This window comes from Nannospalax galili, unplaced genomic scaffold (genome assembly GCF_000622305.1).
Source record: "Nannospalax galili isolate Female #2095 unplaced genomic scaffold, S.galili_v1.0 scaffold279, whole genome shotgun sequence".
NCBI lineage: Eukaryota > Metazoa > Chordata > Mammalia > Rodentia > Spalacidae > Nannospalax > Nannospalax galili.
Window position 1 is genome coordinate 2,079,905 of NW_008343971.1, and position 17,753 is coordinate 2,097,657.

The following is a 17,753-nucleotide window of genomic DNA, read 5'->3' on the forward strand; positions in this document are numbered from 1 at the left end:
TAGATGATGATGATGATAGATAGATAGATAGATAGATAGATAGATAGATAGATAGATAGAGTGATGGTTAAATCTTGGAAGAGGGAACCTCAATTGAGGAGTTTCCTCCCTCAGGCTGATCTGTGGACATGTCTGTGGGGCATTTTCTTGATTTCTGACTGATATAGGAAGGCCTAGACCACTGTGGGCAGTGCCATCCCTGGGCAGGTGGACTTGGGTTGTATAAGAAAGATAGGTGAGCAAGCCATGGGAAGCAAGCCAATAAGCAGTGCTCCTCCATGGTTTCTGCTTCAAGTTTCTACCTTGAGTTTCTGCCTTGGCTTCTCGAGATACTGAGCTGCGGTTGGGATGTGTAAGCCAAGTAAATCCTTTTCTCCCCAACTTTTATTTGGCCAGTGTTTTATCCAAGGAACAGAAAGCAAACTACAATGGATGGATAGATGGATGGATGGATGGATGGATGGATGGATGGATGAATGGCAGATATTCCTTTAAAATAAAAACTCAATTTGAGATCTAAGGCACTGATGCTAATTCTTCAAAGGAAGCACTTTTATATTTTCAGACCCATTCAGGAAGGGTTGGCAGGTGACGGCTCTCTGAGCCATAATGTAGCATTTTCCCCCCTCACTGTTGCCTGGTGAAATGTTATTGTAGGAAAGAAACCTATAACCCTTCTAAGTTGATTTTTCCCTTTGGATTTTTCAGTTGTGGGGCTAGAGAGATGGGTCAGTGATTAGGAGCACTGGTTGTTCTTGCAGAGGCTGCTCTTGCAGAGGACCTGAGTTCGATTCCCAGCACCCACATGGCAGCTAACTCCAGTTCCAGGGGACTCCAATGCTCTCTTCTGACCTCCATGGGCATTGCATGGCACAGGTGCACTTACATCCATGTAGGCAATACACACACATAAAATAAAAATAATAAATAAAATATTTTTTAATTAAAATAATAAAATATTTTGTGTCTAAAATGTAGCTCTCATGGCTGGGAGTGATGGTGTAGGCCTATGATCCCAGCACCTGAGAGCAGAAGGGGGAAGATCAAAACTTCAAGGTCAGGCTGAGAAGATGGTTTAATGGGTAAAAGTGCTTGCTGCACAAGCATGAGGACCCCAAAACCATCATCAAACCTAATGCTCCACACACATCTGTAATCCCAGCACTCCTACTCTGAGATGAGAAGCAGAGAGAATTCCCAGAAGCCTGTGGGCCACCTAACCTGGCATACACTGGGACAAAACAACAAAAGATAGTACCTCAAGGTGGAAGGTGAAGACCAATCCTGAGATTGTCCTCTGACTTCCACACGCAGGCTACTGCAAAAACTAAAGAAAAAAATTTTTTAAAGTAAAGTCATCCCAGCTATCTAGCAAGTTCAAAGCCAGACTAGGTAAAATAGACCCTGCTTCAAAAATAAACTAACAGATCTCTCTGTATACAGTTTGCTATTTTTTATTTTATTGTTTTTGCTTTGGCTTGGTTTGGTTTTGGTTTCTTGGGTTTTGGGGGGCGGTGGTGGTGGTGGTGTTTTGACAGAGTCTTCCTACTCCCAGCCCGCCCAGAAGTCACTGTGTGGGCCAGGCTGGCCTCAATCTCACAGAGATCTGCCTGCCTCTGCCTCCCAAAGGCTGGGATTAAAGACCACTATGCCTGGTGCTATTATCCATTTTCTATTACACACCTTCTGAACACAGTTTAGTGCTGGTCTCTTATGTGGGGCCTGTGGGCTCAGCTGCAGGGAGTCTCTGGGCACTTCAGTCAGTTCTTTCTGGTCTGTCTTGAATCTCCCTCTGTAACTGCCACCATGTGGCTGCTGAGATTCCATCTGCTCTCCAAGATTTGTCCTCCTTTCATTGTCTCGTCTTTTTAGCTCTTTTTCTCTGAGCTCTGGGCACGTTCTTTGGGCGTGTCCCCTTCCTCACCTGCTCCATTTCCTCCCCTCCTCCCATTTCCGAAGTACGCCTTCCAGGGGACTGGCTTCTCAGTTTACTGGTAAGATTTTCCATCTCTCTCCCATTTTTCCTAAACTCCTTTTTTTTTCTTTCTCCTTTTTGTTGAGTGTTCATTCTTATAACATTGTCGTGCTGTTTCAAATTCTCACCAAAGTGAATTAGAAACTCTCTAAAATGCAGTTGCCAGCATACAATGATTGTTCCTACTGAAAGCTTCTTCCCAATGGTAGTGTCTTTTCCTAGATCTGATCCTTCTAGCTGGAGACCTGGGCTTGCCTATGTAATGGTCAACAGAAGTTATGGCCTAAGTCAACATTCCTGACAAAATCCTTTACACTTAGATCAAGAGCAAGGGAATTTTACTCTACTTTGAATTCCCACATCTAAGGCAGAGAGTCACCCAGCCTGAAGGGAAATGGGGGGGAGATGGGGGAAAAGCAAGCAGTGCATTCACCCAATGATGATCCTGAGATGCCTGCTGATACCTGCAGCATCCTCCTCTGCTGGCCACCAATGATCCCCACTGGAGCAGGCCCTCTCAGTCTGTGAACTTGAAGTCAATCTTTCTCTGCTCTGTTCCTTACAGGATTGCACGGATGATCCGCCAGGAAAGAGGCAATGCATTGCTGGTTGGTGTAGGAGGCACAGGAAAGCAGTCCCTCACTAGACTTGCAGCTCATATATGTGGTTACGGGTGTTTCCAGATTGAACTTAACCGGGGATATAACTACGATAGTTTCCATGATGATCTGAGGAAGTTGTACAAAATGGCTGGTGTGGAAGACAAAAATATGGTTTTCCTTTTCACAGATACCCAGGTACATAATGAAACAGTAATATGTATAAGAACAGGAAACACATGAGGTTACAGTCCACCGTTGCTGTTCATGAAAGGTGAAGTACAGAGAACTGTTGCTTCTGCTAGTAGATTCCCTGCCCCTTGTAAAAGATCTTTATGATACTGCTTTCTTTCTACCAAATGTCTCCCTTTAAATTCTAAGTAGTTATGATCAAATTGTGAAGAGAGCTATTCTTTGGGGGAGAGGCAAAGACAGTAGAAGGTAATTGTTCTAGTTTCATTTCTGTTGCTTTAATAAAATAGCCTGAAAGAAAGGGCAGCTTAAGGGAGAAGGGGTTTATTTTATATCACAATTCCAGGTTGCAGGGAAATCAAGACAGCAGGAATTTAAGACTTCTAGTCATACCACATTCACAGGAAGAGCAGAGAGAAATGAATTGCTTACTTGAGCTCAGCTCATCTTTCTACACAAACACAGTTCAGGGAATGGTACCACTCACAGTAGGCTGGGTCTCCTCACATAAATTAACTTACTTAAAATAATCCCCCACACATGTCCACAGGCCAACCCAAACTAGACAATTCCACATTGAGACTCCTCCAGGTGATTCCCAATTCTGTCAAGCTGACAACTAAAGCTAACCAGTATTTAGAAGTACATATAGGAAAAGAATTTCCTCAGTGAAATCAGTGAAGGAGGTACGTTATACTCAAGAAAAGGAAAAATAAGGTCCTCAGTTCGGGACCAAACTAAGTCTAAAATTAAGTAAAATCGCATCTACATCTACACTGCCAGTGTGAGTGATCTTAAATTCTATAGTGTTTTCAACACCAATTATACTGGATTCTTCAACTTCAGGGGAAATAACCTTTCTAGAAATGAACCAAGGTATAAAAAACATACTAGATTTGATATACACATACTTTTAACTTTCAGTTTTTAAAACATAAGCAGGATTAATTAATTACAAATGCAAAATGTGGAAAAAACACTTCAACATCTATGAATGCAATGATTTTATATCTTCTTTAGTTGAAAATTTGGGGATTTTTTGTTTGTTTGTTTCAATGTTTATTTTTACTGAATTTTTGAGCACTTCATACAGAACACCTACAGGGGCTGGCAAAAGGAGTCAGCAGACAAAAATGCTTATAGCATACACCTAGCAACCTCAGTTCGATCCCCAAACCCACATAAAGGTGGAAGGAGAGAGCCAAATCCACAGGCATGCTGCCCTGCCCCACACACACACATCATGCATTCTCAAACATACATAATAAATAAATAAAATTTTAAAGTACTTATTACCAGGGCTAGAGAGATGGCTCAGCAGTTAAGAGCACTGACTGCTCTTGCAGAGGACCCAGGTTCGGTTCTTAGCATCCACATGGCACCTAGAAACCATCTATAACTCCAGTTCCAGGGGATCCCTCCCCCTGGGACCCAAATTTCTTGAAAAGAAAAACAAAAGAAAGACAAGTTGGAAGGACAGAACTGCATCCACAAAGGGTTCTCTGACCTCCACGTGCATGCCATGGTGTGTACACAGACCCACACACATACATAAATAATAAATAAATAAATATTTAAATCTCTAGTCAGGAATAATGGACCAAATATAAGTGGAATCTATGTTTGATTCAAAAATTACAAGCAATCAAAAGTAGTTTACCTCAAACTTTAGCAAGAAAGACAATAAGAAAGCATCAAGGCACGTAGGGCATGAGCAGAAAATGATAAAAATTAGCATTAGTTCTGAAGGAAAATTAACAATCTTATATAACAAAGAACAGAAACAAGATGATAAATTATTTTTAATACTTTCATCAACTATGAAATAAAGAAGTTTATTCCATACTGTGCAAATCACTCATTCAGATCTAAAAGAAAAACCCCAGTCCCTGAGGTCTGCCCCCACAGCTGAGGAGCTATTGGCAGCTGATAGCTCCTGGGGGAGGGGGATCACTCTTCTTTGGGGGTGGCCACTGGTATGCCCATGCTCCAGCGGATGGGCTCACACCCATGCACATACAGGCAACACTAATTGGACCTAGTTGGTAATTTTAAAAGAAGAGGAGAAGGATGGCAAAGGAGGTGGAGGAGGAGGAGGAAGAAGAGGAGGAGGAGGAGGGGGAGGAGGGGAGAAAGACAGTGAAGGGAAATGGATGGAAAAGAGAGAGGAAGGAAGAGAGGGTGAACCAGGAGGAGGAAGGGGACAACCAGGAAAGGAAGAGGAGAACCAGGAGGAGGAGGAATGCTGTCTAAAATACACAAACTCAAAACAGGAGGAGGAGGAGAAGAGGAGATGATGATAAAGTTGGGAGAGAGACATGTTGAGGGACATCTGGGAGAACCGGGAGAAGGAAACCAACCTATTTCATTATATGCATGTATAAAATCCTCAGAGAATGAATTCTTGAAAAGAAAAAAAAAAGAAAGAAATTTTAAGTGTCTATAAACTTTGAACAAATTTTTTTTAATGGAAAGAAATAAATTTGACTAAATCTGCCCCTGCCACAAAGCAAAGACATGCTGCTTAAATTCTCCCAAAGGAAGCATTTATAAACTGCAAATTAGTAAAAACATTAAAAGTTACTAAAGTCATACTAGAACAGAATGGGAACTGGTCAAAATTCCTGCATTTTAATTGCTAATCTCACTCCTGGGAATTTATTCCATGAAACTAATCCAACTGGGAAGCAAGGCTCAAGACCTAAAAATGACCTTACAGTGTAAACAAGACTGCAAGCATCCAAGTCCGTGGAAATGCACAGTGCATTGTCTCATGTGTTACACTTCCATACTGACACTGCTCTACTGGTTTAAAATTTATAATAATTAATCCCAGCACTCGGGAGGCAGAAGCAGGCAAATCTCTGTGAGCTCAAGTCCAGCCTGGTCTATATAAGGAGTTCCAGGCTAGCCAGGGCTACAAAGTAAGACCCTGTCCAACCCCCCCCACCACACACACACACAAAATTTTTATTATAAAATAATAACTGGGTAGGCAAAATATAAAATACTTGTACCTCTGACTTGGACCAGGTAAAATATTGTGCTAATTAGTTTTTTTTTTTGGGGGGGGGGTCTTTTTGAGACAGGTTCTCATAGATAGCCCCAGCTGGCCTGGAACTCACTATATAAACCAGGCTGGCCTTGAAATCACAGAGCTCTGCCTGCCTCCACCTCCCAAGTGCTGGGATTAAAGACATGCGCCACCACACCAGGCTGTGCTAATTAGTTCTAACTGCCAGCTGCCACAACCTAGAATCACTTGAAAAGGGAGTTTTAGTTAAGGAATTACCTAGATCAGCATGGCCTATGTGCATGTCTGTGAGGATGGTCTTGACTGTTCTTTGATGCAGGAGGATCCAGCCCATTGTGAGGTTCAGGAGGCACCATCCTCCAGGTAGGGTGTCCTGAATTGTATAAGAAAAAGAAGAAGCTAGTGGGGCATGAGCAAACAAGCAACAAGCATGCGTTTACTTCTCTGCCCTTGACTGAAGATGTGAGCTCCTGCCCTGAAGGCTGGAGTTGTAAGCCAAATAAACCCTTTTTTCCTTCAGTTGCTTTTACGTCAGGATATTTTATTATAGCAATGACATGAATCTAGAAGAGATATAAATGCTTTTAAAGAGACAAAACAGGAAAGAAAGATGAAGAACATCAATACATTTGCTATGTTAGAACTTTAGAATGCCATCTTAAAGGATACCATCTAAACTTTAAGATTATCTTCTGCTAAAGATGAAATCAGTGCATGTGAATTTTCGAGTAAATATTTGCTTTATAGCTTCCATATGATAACGTTAAAATGATTGAGTTACAATAATCACTCTGCTTTCTTCTACAGATTGTAGTGGAAGAGTTTCTAGAAGATATCAATAATATCCTAAATTCAGGTGAAGTCCCTAACTTATTCGAAAAGGATGAGCTGGAGCAGGTCTTAGCAGCCACCAGACCAAGAGCAAAAGAAGTGGGAATTTCCCAAGGGAACCGAGATGAGGTAGCGCATGCCTGAGTAGTCGTGTGACTTTATAAACAAAAGGTTGCCCTAGCCTTTTACTCAACAGTCCCCACTTCTCCTGTAAGGTGTCCCATGGATTGAATTTTTTTCAATACACTTTTCTTTGTAACTGTATGTATTTTATTTTCTATATTTAAAGTATTGGTTCACTAGACTTCCAGAAATGTCCATATCAGAAACTCGACCACCTCGCTGAGATTACAGTCTTGTCTAACCGATCAGTTCCATTGTTCTTAAGTCTGTGATCATGGACACACCTGCAGTGCCCCCCGGAGGAAGGCTGCAGGTCGAAGTCTAAGAAGGCTCTTCACCTCCTCACCTATGAGCAAAGTTATGCAGGATATGCTTTCTCTCCCTCAGGAACAATGTAGCAGCTACCCACTGCCATTTCTCCACCACAGTGATTTCAGGCACGCACCCCAATCTTCTCCCTTTTTCTCTGCACCTTCTTCCAGTTTTTGGCTACTGTTCATGTAGCCTCAGTGTCCCGTTGTGAGAATTTCCCCTGGGTCAGAGATGATAAGAACAGTCAGTGAGTCTACCTCCGTTAACATAAGCCAGAGGGATGCTTTAGAGAGGTGCAGGGTCATCGGGAGCCAAAAGAAAGAGAAGAGGACTAAACTCCTCGGGACAAATGGATAATGCACACCGTCCTAATTCCATTTCTGTTGTTACAGCAAATATCCTGACCAAAAGCAACTTAGGGGAGAAAGGGTTTATTTGGCTCACAATTCCCCATCACAGTCCATGACAGAGAAGTCAAGGAAGAGACTTGAAGCAGTCACTTCCCAACCAAGTCAAGAGCACAGGGAAGAGAATTCGTCCATGCTGCCTGCTTGCTTCCTCTGCTTAGCTAACTTTCTTCACTCTTACATAATTCAGGGTACAGTCCATAAAATGGTGCCTTCAACAGTGGGCTGGGTCAGTTAACAATAAAGAAATCCCCCAGACATGCCCACAGACTAACCATATGTTAACAATCCAGGACATTCTGTGTTGTGTCAAGATGACAATTAAAACTAACCACCACACACTGTGGAAGTTAACTGTCACTGAAGCTATGGTCTCTACCACACTATTCCTGCTGAACCAAGGCGCTAATAAACAATCAATGTGCCCCTATCAGCTGCTAGCCCCATGCTCTACCAGCTGAAATAAGGGGTTAAATCCAAAACCAATCTCTCCAGGGCCATACCACTTCTATCACACTCTACATCTGCAAAAACAAATGTTTGTACCCTGCCCTTCACTCCTGATTGCTTTCTGCTCCAAAGTAAAACCTGCTATAAATATCTCTCTCCACTTGATGCAAGAGATTTCCTCAAATATACTGAGAAGAAGGACCTAAGTCATATACAGCATGCAAGTTACAGTGGAGGAAGAAAAATGTTTTTTTTTTCTCTCTCTCTTTGAGGTGCAGGGCATTGAACCCAATGTCTCACAGGTGCTAGATAATCCTCTAACACTACCTATATGTCCAGCACACTTTTTATTTTTTCTTTAGAGATAAGGTCTCGCAAAGTTGTCCAGAGAGGCTTTGGACTCACTCTGTAGCCCAAGTTGGTCTTGAACTCGCAATCCTCTTGAGTATCTAAGATTATAGGTTTACATAGCTGCCAGGCCTCGCTCAAACCTTCATTTCTAATATTTCCAAATTACATAAGTGTATTAGTTACTTTTTCATTGCTATGATAAAATACCCGACAAAAGCAGCTTAAAGAAGAAAGCGGTTATCGCAGCTCACAGTTCAGGTGTAGTCCTTTATGGCAGCGAAGTCAAGGTGGCTTGAAGAGACTGAAGCCAACACATCCACAATCGGAAAGCAGAGCACTGAGTACCTACATGCTAGTGCTGAGCTCCTTCACATTATACAGTCCAGGATCCCCTGCCTAGAGAATGGTCATGCCCACAATTATGAGTCCTCTCACATCAGTATAATGAAAATAATCCCCCTTTCCTGACATGCTCAGAGGCTGGTCTTCCAGGTGATTCTGGATTTTGTCAAGTTGAAAACACTAATCATCACAATGTAACAAAATGTGCTAGGATGGATGATCAGCCAGGCAAATGACATATGTACTGTGCTGACTGTGTTTGAGGAGAGCATCCTTGATTGTTTTCGTTTCCTGCTTGTTTTAAATTGAAAACTGTTCTTTTCTCTTCAGGTGTTTCAGTACTTTATCAGCAGAGTCCGTCAGAAGTTGCACATTGTTCTCTGCATGAGCCCAGTTGGCGAGGCCTTCCGGTCCCGATGCCGGATGTTCCCATCCCTGGTCAACTGCTGCACCATTGACTGGTTTGTCCAGGTTGGTGACACCCCAGGACACCCCTTTGAGAAGTTAGATTTGCTTGCCTTAGAGGTTAACCTGCTGTCTGAGCACAGCTCACAATGCTTGAATTAGCTCTAAGGGCTTCCAGGAAGTTACTCAGACACAAACTAATGACCAGGATCACAGAACAAAAAAAAAAAACAGATTTTGTGAAGGAAGAGAGCCTGCTGACACTGACATCATCAGTGGCCTTGACAAGAGCTGTTTCAGTGGAATCACATCCAAAAACAATCTCTCCAGGGCCACACCACTTCTACCACACTCTACATCTGCAAAAACAAATGTTTTTTTGGTAGGCGAGAGACTGAAGAGAGAAGAGGGGTCAGACTCAGAGACGGTGAGTTCAGCCAACAACTTCAAAAAGTTTTGTCCAAAGGAAAACAGAAAGACATGGGTAAGAGTTAGTGCGATATATAAGATCAAGAAAAGAGAAGTGTTTTATTACCTTTACGGGGGCGGGGGGCATGCAAAATGGCATGTTCGTAGAGGTCAGATGACAACTTATGAGTCAGTTCAGTTCTCTCCTTCTACCCTGTGGATCTCAAGTACAGAATCAGGTCAAGGTCATTAGGCTGAGCAACAAGTGCCTTTACTCAATGAGCCATCACACTAGCCCAGAAAGAAATATTTTTGAATGGGGATTTTAAGAGAAAGATACTGATGCAGTGTGTGACACCAAGCCTTGTGGTTCCAGTGTCACTGAATAAGCAGTGAGGTACAAGGCGCGATCATCGACAAGGAGGCTGGCCTGGACTGGGAACACACATCGCTTACCTTGGGTAACAGGAGGAAAAAGGCCAGAGGCACAGGTGCAGAACTGAAGTTGTTTGCTTGTTTTAGTTATATGGGAGGAAAGAAGAACTAGCAGCCTGAGGGACATGTATGAAATATCCATGAGAGTACAGAATTGATGTATTAGAAAAGGCAGAAGCATTTCAAGTTGAGTAGGTGCAGGACACTGTTACTCTGATGGACCTGCCTTGACAACTGTCTAATAGAGTGAAGATAAGAGGCTCTTGTAACATGCATGGAATTCCAGTCATACCTAGTCATCCAGTCAGCCGATATTAATTGAACAACGTATGTGTGCCTAACCATTCTGGAGGCAAACTGGTCAGCAAATACAAATCCAGATCCCACCATCACAGACAGAGCGATTCTTTTCATGAAGCCCCAGAGGTGGGAACAGAAGTTAACTAGGTGAAAGGTCGTCCCAGCACCTACAGCTGTTTACTTGCTTGTTGTAGAAATGACCCACAGGTGTTTTGCGTCTTTATTTACAGTGGCCCAGAGAAGCACTTCTGTCTGTGTCAAAGACGTTTTTCTCAGCTGTGGACACTGGGAGTGACGATATGAGGGAAAAGCTTTCTCTGATGTGCGTGAACGTACATCTCAGCGTCTCCCAGATGGCAGACCGCTACTATGCTGAGCTCCGCAGACGGTATTACACCACACCCACCTCCTACCTGGAGCTCATCAATCTCTACCTGACCATGCTCACTGAGAAAAAGCAGCAGCTAGTCTCAGTAAGCTCAATCTCCTCGGTGAAAACAGTTTGGTTTTGATTTGAACCCAAAACTTTTGGAAGTGAGTAAAAGACCTGTGTACCTGATTAGAAACACTCTGCAAGTGCTCTGTCACTGAGCTACGTGCCTGGCCACCTTTGGAGTCCTCTTCAAACTGACCTGTGCTCTTGACAGCCTGTAATGGGGAGGAAAGTCTCGTTCTGTAGGTACAAGGGCTTCCCCCTTTCCTGAATACTTATATTTTCCTTCTCTTATTTCCATAAATATTGTTAACTCAGTATAAGGACAACACAATGGTATCAAAGTTAAGGAGAGATCTCATCATCTCTGCAGGGTTAACATGGGAGAAAGCTTTCTGTTGAGCGATAGAGATGAGTTTTAGTGTTCTAACATGGACAGCTGGTTCCCACCAAGACCAAGGACTTTAGTATCACACAATCTACATGTACCCCAGGTTCTTCCTTTTACATCACAACTTTGAGCTCATCATGGAAGATCTGTAAGTTTATGTAAAAATAAGCTTTTAAAGTAAACATACTGGTACAGGCCTAAAATCCCAGCACTTGGGCCATGGAAACAGGGGGACCCAGAGTTCAAGGTCATCTTCTGCTTCAAGAGTGAGCTTGAGGCCAGCCTAGGCTACATGAGATCCTCTCTCATAAAAACAAAAAGTAAAATATAAAAATTTCAAGAATTAGAAAATAAGCTTTAAAAACATCTGCTGCTCCTACTTGGATTGTTGTGGAATTTAATAGGACATTGTGTTCATGAAGGGCTTGAACTATGATCTGAATGAGGTAGGCAGGAGATGGCAGCTGCCATCCTCCTCACCATCAAGCTATTGACATGACCTAAAATTCCAACATTTTAAACACACTAAAGATGTAGGGGTCAGATCCAGCAACCGGAGCTCAGTGCCAGAGCCCTGTCTCCCTGGGGTATCAATGCTCTTGACCCACCCTGAGCGAATAAGCTCCCAGAACTGAGGCTTTCAGGGAGTGCTGTCTGAATTTGTCCCTCACACATTCAGTCCCTTCCCTCAGTGAGCAAAATAGTTCAGGGACCTCCCACAGCGTGGCCAGAGAGCTTGGATCCAAGCACATGAACAATGGCAAGGCCTAGAGTTCTATTGCCTGAAGGTTTCCCTACTTGCACTGGGGTCACAACTTGAAGTGTTATGAATCAGTTTGCTAATTCTGTAGGTATAAAACTCTAATATGAATAATGAGTGACAATAATTAATAACTTATTACTCTTGTAATGGAAACCTTTGCTGTCATTTAGGCACGCGATCGAGTGAAGAATGGTCTCACCAAGCTATTAGAAACAAACATATTAGTGGACAAAATGAAATCAGATCTTTCGGCTTTAGAACCTGTGCTAGTACAGAAATCACAAGATATTGAAGCCCTAATGGAAAAACTAGCATTGGACCAAGAAAATGCCGATCAGGTACACTATGATAGCCGAAGGTGTGGGAGAGAAGACTTCATTCAGCCAACCGGTCACTGTGTAAAATTTTAAGAATATCACTTTCCTCATTGCTATGACCAAATACCTGACAAGAAGCAACTCCAGGGAGAAAGGGGTTGTTTGGGCTCATGGCTTAAAAGGATGAGGTCCAGTCAGGAGTGTGAGGTAGTTCGTCACGGTGTCCCCACAGTCAGGAGGCAGAGGCAGGTGAACGCTGGTGCTCAGGCGCTTCCTCCTTTTTCTTCAGTCTAGGACCTCAACCCACAGGTTCAGGGTGGGTCATTCCTGCTCAGCTAAACCTTTCCTTGGGAAGACTCTTAAAGAAACACCCAGAGGTATGTTTCCAGGAAACTCCTGTCAAGTTGGCAATTGAGTTTAATTCACAATAAGTGATCAGATCACTTTATTGTATGCGTCATTAAAATAGGTAGTAAACTTGGTAATGCTAATTTTTTTTAAATTTAATATTTTTTTAAATATTTTATTTACTATTTTTTATTTTATGTTTATGCATGTATTGACTGCATATGCGTAAGTGCACCTGTGTTATGCAATGCCCTCAGAGATCAGAAGAAGGTGTCGGATACCCTGGAACTGGAGTCAGTGCTCTTAATTGATGAGCCTTCCCTCCAGTCCCAAAATTTGGTAATGTCTTAAGTAGTAACCATTATCTCTTTTCCAAATCAGGATGGTACTCTACCACTGAACTGGTACAGCTCAATGAATGGAACCAAAAGAGTTGTGAGAAAAGTACTAACTACAATTAATCAAACATTCTCCTCTCCTAAGAAGGAACTGCCTATCAAGTTTATTTCTATAATGCAATCAACATGGCATGAGATGGACAAAGAGTGAACGTCATATAATCCCCTTTCATCATTGGCCTAACCCAAAGGGCAAATACACTTCATTATTACTGACTTTGTATTTTATAATTATTTATTATTTTTATTTTATGTGTTTTTTATGAGTGTTTTGCCTGCATTTATGTAAGTGCACCCATGTGTGCAATGCCTACAGAGGCCAGGAGAGGGCATCAGAGCCCCTGGAACTAGAGTTACAAATGGTTGTCAGCCACCATGTGGGTGGTGGGAACCGAACTGGGGTCCTCTGCAAGAGCAGCCAGTGTTCTTAACTGCTGATCCCTTTCTCTAGCCGCATCTGGGTTTGTTTTAAAACGAATTCAAACACAAGTCAAATGCCCCTTGTTTTAGATTTTGGATTTTCCACATTTAGAATGTTTGCACATATAAGAGATGTCTTGAACATGGGACTCAAGTCTAAACACAAAATCCATTTGTTTCACATACACTTTGTATACATCATCTGACAGTAACCTGAAACAATTTTTTGAGTGTGCCTGCACTGTGACTGTGGCCTGTCACAGGAGGTCAAGTATGGAATTTCCACTTCTGACTTTGGGCTGATGCTCCAAACATTTCGGGTTTGATTAAAGACGTGCAACCCGTAATGAGACCCTTAAGCAGTTTTGTTTCTATGGTTAGGTCCGTAATGTTGTACAAGAGGATGAAGCAATAGCTAAAGTGAAAGCAGAAGAGACCCAAGCCATAGCTGATGATGCTCAAAGAGATCTCGAAGAAGCACTGCCTGCCCTCGAAGCTGCCAACAAAGCACTGGACTCCTTAGATAAAGCAGATATCTCTGAAATCAGGGTTTTCACAAAGCCTCCTGACTTGGTCATGACTGTAATGGAAGCCATCGCTATCCTCCTAAATGTCAAGTGAGTCACTCAGAATTTCTGGTGGGATTTCCTTAATGCTTCCAGACCTCTGTTTATTCTCTTTGGTGTGATTTGTGATTCAACAAATTGATTCAACAGATATTTAATTCAACATCTATTTTGTGCTAAATGGTGGAAGATGTAAAACTTTTTGTTTTTTTGTATGTAGGGGTCAGGTAGTCTCTGGGGAGGATCAGATGTGAGCAGGTACTTTTAGGAGCTGATGCTCAGCTGGAGAGCAGGACCTAGGGGACAGCTTGAGACCCATGATGCTCTCAGAATGGGATGGATTTCATCACAAAAGAGGTTTAACATTTTCTCTTGACAACATGTAGTTTACAAATTTTCTCCAATACAGTTCTTTTAGTTAAAAAAAATTATAGTATAATGGACAAGTACACATTTCCACACATTGTATGCATAATTAAAAATAAAATAAAACAAACCATTTTAAAATATATTGTTTCTATAATGTCTTACATTTTAAAACTGTGGTTGACCAAAGCTACAAAGTCTAGTCAGAAGATGATTTTTGCAGCATCCTGGCAAGAGAGCTTAAAGGTCAAAGCTATGGCAAAGGAGATAATGCATGGGAGCCTAAGGCATTTTTGAAATAAAAACTATAGTTTTAGGGCTGGAGAGATGGCTCAGTGGCTAACAGTGCCTGAGGCTTCTCCAGGAAACCTAGGTTCACTTCCTAGCTCCTGTGTCAGGTGGTAGTCATATCCACCTGTAGCTCCAGCTCCAGGGGAATTGACGCCCTCTTCTGGCCTCTGTGGGTACTACACATGCACATTCCCACAGACACACATACATATGTATAATTAATAAAAAACAAATCTGTTAAATAATTTATTGAGAATTTCATACATGCATATAAGGTGTTTTGATCCAATCCATGCCCACTCCCTCCCCTCCAATTCCTCCCATATCTCCCCATCACTTTTTTCTAATAATTTCATATAGTCTTTCTTCTTTAATTTTTTTATGGGACTTTTGGCTACTCTAACATTACCCCTTCTGAAGAGGTAACCTAAAATCTTTTAAGGATTAGATAAAAGCTCCCAAATATTTTCAACATTTTTGGCCTTTGGAACGGAGTAGGTTGCTAAGAGGCCCAAGGACATTGTATTAGCCAAGAAACTGGCTACTTTTCTTTGGGATCTTTTCACCCTAACTGCCTAGCTAATTCCTACCTCCTATCCTTCCCACACCATCCTTTGAAGGGGTTACCCAAATTGCCAATAGGGAATCAGGACCCAGACTGCTCTGGCTTCTTGCATGCTGAACAGGGATACAGGGTAAGGCAATTGGAGTACCCCTTCAGTGGGTCTATCTAAAAGACTCCCAAATTGCGTAACTCTTGTCTCATGGAGGAAAAGAAAGTCTGAATAGTGAATAGGAGATGTGAAGGAGAAGTAAAGGCAAGAGTAATTAGCATTACAAGTTCTAGACAGGGAACTAGAAAAAAGTCAGAACAGGACAATTTTCAAATGTTCATATGAGAGTCCATTGGAATTTCTTGACAAGGGCTTCCAAAAGCATCCCTCTATTGGGTTCCTCCTCATTTTTCTTTCATCTGCCAAGGCTGGACTTGAGAGTGATAGATTCAGGATTTGCTTTTAGGTATTTTGATAGCTGTTGGAGTGATTAGACTCAGAACTGACACCCTCTTCTGGCCTCTGTGGGTACTATAAATGCATGTTCCCACAGATACACATATATACGTATAATTAATAAAAAATAAATCTTTTTTCTTAAACACTATTGTTTCTGTAATGACTTGATTTCTAAAACTCTATTATTTTATAATCCATCCTCTGCCAAATCTAGGCTGTGAAAATTGAATCATTTAATTTTCTCTCCCTGTGGATTAAGTGTGCCGTGCTGAGGTTAAACTCCCACCTGCTGGGATAATACTGTAATGTTCTTGTGGAAATCATCTCCTGCGTTCTTACGTTCCTTGATTACAGTGCTGTCAACTTGCCATGTCTTTCAGGCCTGACTGGTCAACAGCAAAGCAATTTCTTGGTGACTCTAACTTTCTACGACGGCTTTTAGAGTATGATAAGGAAAACATAAAACCTCAAATACTGGCAAAGCTTCAAAAGTATATCAACAATCCTGACTTTGTGCCTGAAAAAGTGGAGAAAGTGTCCAAAGCCTGTAAATCCATGTGCATGTGGGTGAGAGCCATGGATCTGTACTCTCAGGTGCTCAAGGAAGTTGAACCAAAAAGACAAAAGCTCAGTGCTGCCCAGGTATGTTATCTGTATTGGGTTCTTCGTGGAGTGGAGGCCATGGCCAACCATCATTCACACTTTCTGTCAGAGGCCACTGTGTTCCTATGAGAGATGGATAGTGGTAGTGCTCTTGAAAATAGCTCATTTTTAATAACAGGCAAAGTTTCTTTTAGAAATTTCCTCTAAAATCATCCCTTTTCTAACATAAGAGAAAAGTGAGTCTTGAATAGATTCATCTACTTAATATATTCATGGGGGGCAGGGTATTTGTATGGTGCCTTTGAAGTGCCTGGTAGTCTCTCGTGTTTAATAGTCTGTGTTTCTCAACTGATGTCGTCTTGGGTGTTAGGACCACTTAACTCGCAATCAGACAGAATCCTTAGTTTCCTCAAGAAGAACAAAGAACGAACCTTTAGTGGAACAGGTTACCAAATGGGCTCTGGTTGTGGAGCAGGAATAAACAAAAGTTTTCTATAAATATCCAGATAGTGAACAGTAGTACTATAGCTCTGAGATGACCTCACAGAACCAACCAACACACAAGCAATACATCCATGAATTAGCGTTTCCCAGCATAACTTTATAATGGGCACTGTAATTCAAATTTCACACAAGTGAAATCTTGTCACAAAGCATTCTTCTTTTGATTTTTTTCTATTACAAAATATGAAAAATGGTCTTAGAGGCTGAAGATGTGACTCGGTGAGAACACTGTGTAGTATACACAAAGCCCTGAGTTAAATCCCAAACACAGTGAAGAAGGAGAAAGTGAAGAAGGGGGGGAGGGGGAAGAGGAAGAGGAGAGGAGCAGGAGGAGGATGAGTGAAGGAGGAAGATGAGGAGGAAGAAGAAAGAAGAAGCAGTCCTAACTCACAAACTCTACCAGAAAAGCAGCAGCAGTTAACAGTTGCTGGGAGAAGGAACAACGTCCTGTGTCCCCTAGTAGGATACCCATGCTCCTGGACATTAGGTCATTACAAATGAAAGACATGAGAAGGAAGACAAGTTAGAAGGAGGAAGAGGATCAATGGGAGAGGGCCGAGAGAGGAAATGGGAGATGAAGGTAGTAAATACACCTTATATCCATGTATGGAAATGTCATAATGAAACTCATTATATAATTAATATATGTGAATAAAAATGCTTATAAATAAGCAACAGGCTATCTGTGACCTGTGGGCATAATTGGTAAGGCATCTAGTATGGAGAACTAGTAAGGAAAACTTAGTCCTCACCATGTAATCTCAATTTATTTCATCATGTAAAATCATAACCTATTATGGTAACTATTACGTGTTTCTCTATTCTTTTTATGATTTATTTTGTTGGGCATTATTCTTGTTTTTATTTTCTTTTGTTTGCTTCTAGTCTTATGTTTTACTTCATATGTGTGTGTGTGTGTGTGTGTGTGTGTGTGTGTGTGTATGTGTTGACACAGGGTCTCATGCAACCCAGGCTGACTTAGAATTTGCTATGTAACCAAGGATAACCTTGAATTTTTGGTCCTCCCGCCTCCATCTCCCAAGTGATAGGATCACAGAAGTACACTGCCATGCCTTTTTTTACACAATGCTGGGACTCAAACCCAGGGTTCCGTTCCACACATATTAGACAGGCACCTTACCAACCTACATTTCTAGCCCAAGTTACATCATCTGA

The 17,753-nt window shown here is 41.8% G+C and overlaps 1 protein-coding gene across 1 annotated transcript in view; it reads left to right on the forward strand.

Annotated features, from left to right (window-relative positions):
• Dnah6 (dynein axonemal heavy chain 6) overlaps nt 1-17,753 on the forward strand; it is a 317,890-nt gene that overhangs the window by 179,015 nt on the left and 121,122 nt on the right. The window contains exons 45-51 of the mRNA XM_008840298.1: nt 2,541-2,772; nt 6,608-6,760; nt 8,947-9,087; nt 10,395-10,637; nt 11,922-12,089; nt 13,616-13,851; nt 15,851-16,112. Of these exons, the coding sequence (XP_008838520.1) occupies nt 2,541-2,772; nt 6,608-6,760; nt 8,947-9,087; nt 10,395-10,637; nt 11,922-12,089; nt 13,616-13,851; nt 15,851-16,112 (1,435 nt within the window). The remainder of the gene's footprint in view (nt 1-2,540; nt 2,773-6,607; nt 6,761-8,946; nt 9,088-10,394; nt 10,638-11,921; nt 12,090-13,615; nt 13,852-15,850; nt 16,113-17,753) is intronic.